At 34.4% G+C, this 11,162-nt stretch overlaps 1 protein-coding gene across 2 annotated transcripts in view; it reads left to right on the forward strand.

The window, feature by feature from the left end:
* Window positions 1-18: 18 nt before the first annotated feature.
* LOC125668362 (E3 ubiquitin-protein ligase UHRF1-like) overlaps window positions 19-11,162 on the forward strand; it is a 32,979-nt gene continuing 21,835 nt past the window's right edge. The window contains exons 1-10 of one of the 2 annotated variants that reach the window (XM_056162692.1): window positions 165-302; window positions 2,063-2,148; window positions 2,723-2,950; window positions 3,736-3,813; window positions 4,057-4,244; window positions 4,377-4,592; window positions 8,544-8,671; window positions 9,629-9,815; window positions 10,626-10,749; window positions 10,892-10,999. In XM_056162692.1, the coding sequence (XP_056018667.1) occupies window positions 2,783-2,950; window positions 3,736-3,813; window positions 4,057-4,244; window positions 4,377-4,592; window positions 8,544-8,671; window positions 9,629-9,815; window positions 10,626-10,749; window positions 10,892-10,999 (1,197 nt within the window). In that variant the 5' untranslated portion in view covers window positions 165-302; window positions 2,063-2,148; window positions 2,723-2,782. Of the gene's footprint in view, window positions 303-2,062; window positions 2,149-2,722; window positions 2,951-3,735; window positions 3,814-4,056; window positions 4,245-4,376; window positions 4,593-8,543; window positions 8,672-9,628; window positions 9,816-10,625; window positions 10,750-10,891; window positions 11,000-11,162 lie in introns of both variants that reach the window. The other variant, XM_048902423.2, reaches the window with a different exon arrangement.

Raw genomic sequence — 11,162 nt, forward strand, 5'->3', positions numbered from 1 at the left:
TCCTGTTTCGATACTCCTCTAGACTTTTTGTACGAGGGTTGCTAAATAGCAAAGTTTTCGCGCTAAATTGTAAGTAGTTCCCGCCACAAGGTGCTTGTTAAGTGCATTTGTTTATTTTTGCAAGGAAACACGACCAGCTCAAAGGAACAATGTGGATTCAAGTTAGAAGCTTTGATGGGAAAAAATCATTGCGTGTAGATAATCTGTCAAAGCTTACGAAGATCGAAGAAGTGCGATCGCGTTTGGTCGAGGAATTTGAGGCACCAGTTGAAAAGCAGCGATTATTTTACAGAGGAAAACAGGTATTAGCATTTTGTCAGAACGACAACTTTATCATAATTTCTTAATCCTCAGATCACAGGATCAGTTTGACATAGTGTTAGATGCTGCATGTTAAAAGTGGGTTAATTACATTGTACAGAGCAGTCAGATTGGCAGTAACTCATCTGGGGGCGTGGGGTGGGCACAGTAGATCATTTACATGTCATTATGTAGAGGAATATGCATCTTGAGCCATCCTCAGTTCTCCATGATATCTGAGGTGGCTAAATTTAGGATGAGGTCAGGAATACAATAGATTTGTTTTCGAATACAGAACCCTGGCGCAGTGTACACAAATGATTTTTAATTTCGGTCTGGAACTTGGAAGACCCTAAATTTTTAAGGTGCAAAATCAGTCTTTGAGCTTAACGTTTCTTACTTCCAAACAAGAGTACGAAATGTGGTAGCCCAAATAAAATTTTTACTAGCAGAAAGTGTTGATAATTTGGACAGTACGAAATGTATTTCGAAAAAGCTCATCATCTAACCACTGAACTTAGGCATATTGTAAATTGGTTGATTCAACGAACATTCTAGTTTGTGTTGGGTTTCATCAGATTTTTTCCTGCTATTTATTCTACATGTTAACACATAAAGAAAGTCAGGTAAAAGGTTTTAACTTTGGACGATGGTGTTATTTTGGACACCTGGAGTTTTAAATTCGGACAGTTAGGAAATTCAGCTGTTGCCCTTTATTTCATGGTTCATTGGCATTTTATGCTTTCGTTTTTGCACATGAGATGATTTTTTATTTTTTGTAGTGGTTATATAAATTTAATTCCATTGGTAACTTAATTAATTATACCAGAAAACTAGGTCTCAATGGGACTTGGTTAAAATACCAATCGAACAAAATGGATGCCCAGTATTTTGTTGCAATGTTAGTGAAGGTCATGTATTTCAATTAACCAATCAGAGCTGGGTAAATCTTGCCCATATAATTAGTCCAAAATATTAGGTTTGTATCAAGTCGCCTCCGATTTTAAAAAAGGGTCGGTAGATAGGTGTTTAATTTTTTTTTTTAAAATGTGTGCCTTCAATGAAAATTTGATAGTTAAAGTTGTTATACTATGTGTGTAATAGATAAAGAATTGGTTCAGATCACAATGTTTAATTGACAAAATACACAGTATGTGATTGAGTTCTGATATACATTTACAATAAATGTCTTAGTATATTAAAGTTGTCAGACATCATATATGGAGCAGAAACCGTACAAATTTTAAAGGTGGTACAGATTATGCACATAGTTGTGCACACTTTCCTACATGTATTTATTCATAAACATTGTCATTTGTTTCAACTACTTCTACCCAAAACACAATATTCAACCACATACACAATACATTTAACAAAAAGCATTGTATAATAGTATATACTTCATACAGTGTTTATTAGGCTAAAGACTACCCTTGCACTTGGTTTGAGTGACTTTGCACATGTATATTCTTGTGGAAGTCCTATTCTTCCACCGAATAGTTCTTTACGATTTCTTACATGCTTTGACATACTACAAGTAATATATAAACATTGTATGAAGTATAGTTTAGGCATTAAGTTAATTTTGTTTTTGTGTAGATGTAATTGTAAATGTCTAAAAATAAAGCATGAGAAAAAAAAAAAAAAAAAAATTGTTTTTGAATGACTCGTGGCTTTGAACACTCTGTACAAGTTACCAGTGCACGGGCGTTTTGGGTTGAAAAGAGTGATGGATCATTTAACTTTTCTTCATATGTTGCAGGAACTGCTACTGGATCAAGTGTGAGATAAAAAGTAAAAACGTTCGACTACGAACGGGGTCCTGTCTGGTGCTAGACCTCACTTCACGTAAACAAACAATTTTTATTTTGGCCTTAGGTGTTTTCCATTTTGTAAAGATTTCGAGTTTGGAAATCAGTTTAAATTTAGAACAAATAACTATTGAAACGTAAGATATGATGCATTTTTATTGACTGCTTGAAATATCGCACCTGTCCAAAATATCAACACTCTCCCCTAGCCCAGATGCTGTGTAAGAATGATTTGACATGATTTGAAATTTCAAGTTTAAACATGTTTATTGTCAGAGTATTGTAAGACAAGTGTTAAATCTCTCTTTCAACTTATTCAATTATTTCTCAGTTAGTTTCCTCAGAATTCTTTAATTCTGATTCTCCTAGTTCTTCGTCATCACTCATCCTAATATAGGTAAAAACAAGGGTTGTTAACTGATGAATGTCAAACTGGCAGACGTACACATTGCAACCCAGCCTTTGGATTTTGAGAGAGAAATATAATGCAAATCCAAACCATAAAAATCTTGAAAACACTCTCTCTCATTCTCTCTCTCTCTCTCGTTCTTGTTCTCTGTAGAAGCACAATTGGAAGAACTGAATGTTCTGTAATGAATTAAATTTTTTAGCTTGAAGATGGCCACTCGTTGTTTGACTACAATGTAGGTCTAAATGACCTTGTCCAGTTAATGGTCAGAGCAGCTCCTCTTGGTGAAAACAAAGTCCAACACAATCAGATAGAGGAGGCAGAGAAACAGGAAGAGAAGGAGGCAGAGAAACCGGCGGGGGGATACAACAGTAGTGGAGAAGAGAGCACCTGTTCTGATAAAGAAAATAAAGACAGGGAAAATAAACCGGTACGTGTGAATGCTTCTATTAACCGTGTTACTGAAGATTTTATCATTCCATGATTTCATTGGTTTGAATGAAAATGAAATGCTTCCTCCTCCTAGGCACCTGATTCCACCTCTTGTATGTCCAGGGGTCCGTGTTGCCCTTCTCTTAATTTTGTATTTTTTATAGGGTATGTGATATTAATTATGTTGAAAGTTGATATACGGCTATCTTCTCATGCTAAACTGATTGTACACATTTATATGGACCCTTTATTGACTTGCTGTATTATGGTATAACATGTATCTGTCTGCATGTTGTGGATCAGATAAAAAGTCATTATTAGGGCTGGGATGATGCGTTGTGTATCATATCAGAATATTTGTTTCACGATACATGTCGAGATTTTCAATTGGTTTTAACATTTCACTTTGATTAACAATGACTTCTGAAATAAACATTTTATATTTATTATAAAATGTGACATTGTTAAAGAAGACAATTTTTCCGACTGAATGATATTGATAATACTACAGTCAAACCTCATCTTGAACTCTATTGTGCTGAGAAAAAATCTTTGAGATATTGAGGTTAAAATACATAAAGAAAATATGGTTTGGACTTCCAACTCACTTCGACATATCCATGGTAATCACAATATTGATGTTCGAGTCACCGAAGTACAACTGTATCAAAAGTCTTCATTCTTAGATATTTGTAAATCTGCATGTTTGTTTGGTTTTTTGTTGTTTTTCATTTTATGAATTTTCCAGCAACACATGCTTTCTCTCATATCTTCCATATTTAGCCATCAACTCCAGTTAAAGAATCGTTCAATAAACCAGAGTCCTCATCAAAAGAAGAATATTCAAACAGTACCTATAAGGTTAGAACCATTTTATGGACTTTACACTAGTAAGAATATCCAAACAGTACCTATAAGGTTAAAACCATTCTCTGGACTTTACACATAAATTTTGTTTTGCACTTTATACATGAAACTCTCGTTATGGGATGCAAGATGTTGATATTCTTTTATACTGAAACTAAACCGGAAAATAGAATTTACTCCAGATTGAAGATTATACAGATGCAAATATACCCCTGCATTCAGAGACTTTTATTTTAGCTTGGGGATATAATAGATGCCAAAGACAATTCTATTGGAGCCTGGTTTGAAGCCAAAATTATAAAGATAGCAAGAGATGAGAAATTTGAGCAACCGAAGAAAGATTGTAATGAGGAAATGGAGGTCGATTCTAAAGACGAGGCCCCTCGTGATCACGATGGCTTCTTCTATAGCGTCGTTTTTGATGGGTAAGTTGAATATAAGTAGTCACGCAAGATTTTGAAGAAAAGTAATTTTGTAAACCTTTGATCAGATGTAAAAGATTTCAAATTAACTTTGTGGGTTTGTGCCATTTGTAAATTTGATCCTTCTATTAATAGTTATGATGACACAGAACCAGAGAAACTGGAATGTAAAGATATTCGCCCACGAGCGAGGAAGGTTATAAAAGTGTCTGACATCAAGGAAGGACAGAAAGTGATGGCCAATTACAATGTGGATGACCCTGAGTTACGAGGGTTCTGGTATGACTGCATCATCACCGGAAAGAGGGACACGAGGACGATTAAAGAGCTGACAGCGACGGTTTTCATTGGGTAAGCTGTCAATAACTCGCTTGTTAATAGTAAAACTTGAACAGCGACATTTTCATTGGGTAAGCTGTCAATAACTCGCTTTTTAAAGGGTTTTTACCACGATTTTTAATGTAATTAAAATCAGAAGGAGTAACCTTAATAAAGCACGTTTCTGCTGTTATAGTGTTTCATTACTCCCAATAATTGATACAAACATGCATTTTATCTCCATATATTCAAAGCTTCGGCTTCTCAAATCGTCACTAATGAGCTATCTAGTCACGTGATACGTCATGACGTCATACGTGTCAATGTGCTGCAGCAGCTATGTATGTGTGTGTGAATAGATTCTATTGAAAGTCATAAATTATACAGAATGGATAGTTAATGTTCAAACATCGATGACATCCCGTTAGCATTTAAGATTCCGCCATACATATTTGAACCTGCCGCTGAGCCAAATTTTAAAGAAATTCCCTCAGCAAACATTTATATTAGCCTAATACTACATTGACATTGACCACTCGGACGGAGATCCCGCTCACAGAAGGGAAACTTTTGGTAAATATCTGAAGGACACATTTTGTTTGCAAACATTTTGACTGTGTTCCCTTGTAGATCATAATATTTTTAAAGCATTAGAGGCCTGTATATGTAGAGTGTAACATGCATTAGCAGGCGCGGATCCAGAAATCTTTTCCAGGGGGTGGGGTGGGGTTGAACCTTTTTCACAAAATCGAACCCGTGATATAACTCATTTTTCTTATAAAGCGTTATATTGTAAAAATTTTTATCTTTGCAAATTCCGGGGGGGGGGGGGGGGGGGGGGGGTCCAGACATTACCGGATTTTAGGCCAATAGTCGTAACCTCTACCTTATAATCGTCCCTCTCATTACTTAAACACAATAAAGGGGGGAGGGGGCTGTCATTCATTATATTGTTGCAATTTTTTTCCCCACTACATTGGCATGCACCGTCATCTTTTAAAAATAAAGCCGCCGTATTTCAGCATTTTTGACGATTATTAACTGGAATTTTTTCGACTTTTTCAATTTCTTACTATTTTAATCGGGGGAGGGGGTTGGGGATAGTCTGATAGACCGTGTAGTCATTTCGTAAATGGTGTCAATACTCAAAACTTCAAAGGGGGGGGGGGATATATCGTTGCATATGAAATCAAAGAACTGTGCATATATATAAAAAGTGTATGCGACACAGAAATTTCTGTGGGTGCCAGACCCGCGGCGACTTCAATGATTGCCTCAATATCTGGTAGGCTATAAGAGTTCTTAAACTGAAGGCAGTCTCTGATTATGTCCAGTCTGAAGGACAACGAGCCTATTAATTTGTAAACAGAAATGTCGATATCATTGATTAAATGGGTTAGAATGCAATATGTAAGTTCGTCATTGAAGATGGTTTTCCGTTGGTTTGAAGTATTTCTAAATTTAGTTCTAAGCTCACAAAATTTCTCCGACTTGCCTCATTGGTAAAAGTAAAGAAACTCTTCTTTTTATGCTGATCATCACAGCTATATACTGTACAACACAATATAATGGGACTTGTAACTCTGTTGAATTTCTCCATTTTGTATCAATAGCCTGCTGTATGTACTGTTCACAACTTGTTTAAATGTTTTCATGCTTTCTCGCTTCACCGCGATGAACACGTATGACGTCACATACTAATGGCGCGAAAATCTCTAACGAGAATATGCATATCTGGCTTTTTGCACTTTCGATACAAAATAATCACTAAAGAACGCTTTATATCGAAAAAATAATAATAGCACGATTCAAAACACCACATTTTCATATGAATTTACAAACAATAAAAATCGTGGTAAAAACCTTTTAATAGTAAAACTTGAACAGCGACAGTTTTCATTGGGTAAGCTGTCAATAACTCGCTTGTTAATAGTCAAACTTGAACAGCGACAGTTTTCATTGGGTAAGCTGTCAATAACTCGCTTGTTAATAGTAAAACTCTTGACAGCGATAGCATTAATAATCATTGGGCAGTGATTCTTTAAGGCCCATTTTGGGTCCGAATTTCGGCCCTTTCCCCTCCTAGAAATTGCCAATTTTTCCCCAAATTAGCTTGCATTTTTCCCAATTATAAAATTATGAAAGGAAAACGTATTTGAAAAAAATAAACATTCGATGTGAATAAATACATAAGACTTAACAAAGAGTTATGGAATGATGATTGGGATAGAAAAATTATTTTTTTCTTTCATATGGAATAATTCAACTCACAGAGTAAAAAAAGAAGTAATAGTTAAAAAATATGAAGATGGAGGATTGAAAATGGTAAATCTAATGTCTTTTATAGCTTCTATGAAATTATTTTGGGTAAGACATCTTATTTTTTCCAGCAGAGGTATGGGAATGTTTATTCCCAATTATGAGTTGAACAAATTCATTAACTGTGGGGTTGAATACATCACCATTCTTTTAAAAACACTGAAAAATAAATTTTGGATTGATGTATTCAAGTCGTACATTACATTACATAGTCTTATTGATGAGTCCACTGTTGCTGCTGATTCACCTCTATTTTATAACCCACAGATTCATATTGGTGGAAAACCATTTTTTAATAAACAAATGTTTGACAGCAACATCAGACTGATTAATGATATCATTAATGAAGATGGTTCACTTTTTAGTTTTAAACATTTTTGTGATATTTATACAAACATTAGGATAAATTTTTTAGAACACAACAGCATTATCCATGCAGTAAGAGCATGGATAAAAAACTCAGACCCTGGAAAAAACATCATGAAGCTCACAAGTCCATTAATTATGACAAATACTTACACAATTTTGAAATGTTACAAATCAAATTTTTTTTTATGAAATTCTTAATAAAAATAACTCGGTCTCAGCTGGCAAAAAGAAACGGAGTGAGCTTTTAGATGTAGGCGACAGGGAATGGAAAATAATCCACAAAATACCCTTCAGAGTGACAAAAGACTGTAAGCTCCACTGGTTTCAGTACAGAATTATAAACAAAATTTTAGCAACAAATTCATTATTGTTCAAAATAAAAAGAATAGATTCTAAATAATGCAACTTTTGTCACTCTGAAGAGGAAACAATAGAACATGTTTTATGGGAATGTAATTGTTTAAAATTATTTCTTGTAGAATTCAAACAATTTTTAGAAGACAAGACTGAGCGACAGATTACAATTACAAAGAAATCCTTTATTTTAGCTTGTATTGAAAATAATAGTGATATACAAAACATTATTATTTTATTTCTGAAGTATTATGTTTATACTGCAAGATGCACTAAGAAACCTTTAAACTCTCCCGCTGCAATATCACAAATGAAATTATTTTATGAAACACACAAATATATAGCATATAAGAATGGTGAAAAGAAAAAATTTGATACTCAATGGAACAGATGGAACTTAATATTTACTTAAAACATGCATCTCTCTTTTTCTCTCTTTCTCACTATCTCTCTCCATGCACATAATGATAATTATATATGACTTGTTGTATTCATGTACTTTATTATGTGTACAAAAACCAATAAAAAAAAAATAAAAAAATGATTGGGATAGAATAGTTGAAAATATTAGAAGGTTAAAGAAAATAAGATGTGTAAAATAAAGATAATATAATGTTTGATATGATTTTGAAACTTATTTGCGATAAAGTTGATTTTTCCCAATTTGACTGAAATGTCGACAATTTTTCTCAATTCGAAAGCCACAGGACCCTTGTAAAAAATGTAGAAAAATCACTGTTGGGTAAACTGTCGATAACTGAATCAGTAGACAAGTTTTCAAAAATAGAAAGCTGGACAGGGACAGGATTAGGTCCCCAGTATTTCGCTCTAAGCATGCTTACTGTACATGTATGATGTACATATGTAATCTTTGTGCAGCTCAACACATTTCTAGTAATTCTGTATGCTAAAATATAATTGTATGGTATATTTTGAACTTAGTCCAGATCTTATGCCACTTGATGACTGCAAGTTGTTGTTCGTCAACGAGATTTTTGACGTGGAGAAACCTGGAACACAGATCAACGAATTTGATGAAACATTTGATCCTTCGGCCTCTCCCGTTAAACGTAGGTCTACGACAGTGAATTTTGTCATTATTTTCATTAAGTGACTACGTTAAAATCTGTAAACTATGCCATCAGTCATATGTAAATCTACAAATTAGACTCGTAAAATTGCTCTTAAAGTAATTCCACCCTCCTGTGATGTCATCAGATTTTACAAAATCAATGATTTATTTAGATTTATGCATGATAGGAACATAAATTATGTTGGAGTCTTTTCCTATAGTCATTGTAAAAAATCTTGTTAAAAATAAAATATTTCAAAACTCTTAAGTTATAGATGAATAATCAATAATACATTTCAAAATATTGAATCCAAGGGCAATAACTCTGTTTCTATTGATTTCTTTATGAATTCTGTTATGCGATAGATTTCCGATATTTTTTACAGACATTTTGTATATTTTTGTAAAGATACAGTTTCATGATATTGTTATGAATGCTATTATATCGTCAAAACCAGTTTGTATGGAATTTTGATAACGATGTTTAAGGAAAATCGCAATTTTCTGATGGTGATATGTGATTCTGTTTATGTACGTCTCACATCTTAAAAAGTGTGATGACCTATGTATTTTATATGATAATTTGTTAGTTTTAACCCTAATGAATGGAAATAAATGCACATTTTAAACTTGTATCAGATAAAACTGCGAGTATGGAGCTACCTTAAAGTTAAGAAAAATATTTAAATCATAGTAAGATATTGTATGTGTACTTAGTTCAGCATGTAGAAAATTTGGCGCAGTCTTGGCTTATGCACTATTTGGCGTAATCATGATTTAGCACTTCTTCTATACATGAGAATGGATAGACAGAGGATTTCATATTTTAGCGTAACTATAGATTAGAATTCTTTTATAGTCACCACCAAAGTCGCTAAACTTTGAATTCTGTTAAAATAAGTACCCGTGCAGTAGGTTGTAGAAATGTGAAATAAGAGACTGATGTTTTTGTTAGGGACGAACAAACCCGAGTGTGATCACTGCAAGGACAACCCGAAGAGGAAGTGTAAACACTGCGCCTGTTGTGTGTGTGGTGGGAAGAATGATCCCGACAAACAGATTCTGTGTGACGAGTGTGACCAGGCATACCACCTGCAATGTCTGGATCCACCCCTAGACAAACTTCCAGAGGAGGATGAATGGTGAGAGAAATTAATGTTTGTTATCTAGTATTGAAGAAATTCATTATACAGTAAAACACGGTTATAGCGAACCTCCAGGGCCAGCCAAAACCAAACTATTACACAGTAAAACACGGTTATAGCGAACCTCCAGGGCCAGCCAAAAATGGTTCATTATAACCAAACTATTACACAGTAAAACATGGTTATAGCGAACCTCCAGGGTCAGCCAAAAATGGTTCATTATAACCAAACTATTACACAGTAAAACACGGTTATAGCGAACCTCCAGGGCCAGCCAAAAATGGTTCATTATAACCAAACTATTACACAGTAAAACACGGTTATAGCGAACCTCCAGGGTCAGCCAAAAATGGTTCATTATAACCAAACTATTACACAGTAAAACACGGTTATAGCGAACCTCCAGGGTCAGCCAAAAATGGTTCATTATAACCAAACTATTACACAGTAAAACACGGTTATAGCGAACATCCAGGGCCAGCAAAAACAGTTCTTTACAACCAAACTTCATTATACAGTAAAACACAGTTATAGTGAACCTCCAGGGCCAGCGAAAACAGTTCATTGTAACCAAATTTTATTTAATAAAACAAAAAGATCTGTGATATTTCGTAGAGGGAATAAAAATTACTTTACAGAAGTATGAATTCATTGTAAGTGTGAATTCGTTATAAGTGTGTTTGTTCTGTGCATGTTTTACTCTATCTAATGGTCATTTTGAAAATGTTTGGAAATTATCAATAGATTTTGACAGAAATGCTGAAGATTTAAAATTTTTCAAAAATTGCACGTACATCTTGATTTTAGGTATTGTCCAAGCTGTAAAAATGATGAGAATGAAATTGTGAAAGCTGGTGAAAAATTAAAAGAGAGCAAGAAAAAATCCAAGATGGCATCCTCTACGAATCAGACGAGCCGGGACTGGGGAAGAGTAAGCATGCGTCGATGATGGATTCGGAATTTGATATTGAAAGCCATGTTCACCTTGCTTGCATTGAGTAGTTTCTTGCATTTTTACTTCTGCTCCAATTAACAAGACAGGAATATTATGTACAAATTGTTGGACATTTCAGGGCATGGCGTGTGTTGGAAGACAGAGGATTTGTAATGTGGTACCTCCTAACCATTTTGGTCCCATTCCAGGAGTGGAAGTAGGAACGCTGTGGAAATTCAGGGTGCAGGTAGATAGCAGCATAAATTACATGATATTTATTGTGGAAATTCAGGGTGCAGGTAGATAGCCGATAAATTATGTGATATTTAAATGAAGTCTTGAGAAAATTCTAGCATTTATATTTGTCATCTACTTTAAGGCCACACCAATTTGTAAAATAGTTCTTCGGA

The sequence above is a fragment of the Ostrea edulis genome, chromosome 4 (assembly GCF_947568905.1).
Source record: "Ostrea edulis chromosome 4, xbOstEdul1.1, whole genome shotgun sequence".
In the NCBI taxonomy this organism is placed as follows: domain Eukaryota; kingdom Metazoa; phylum Mollusca; class Bivalvia; order Ostreida; family Ostreidae; genus Ostrea; species Ostrea edulis.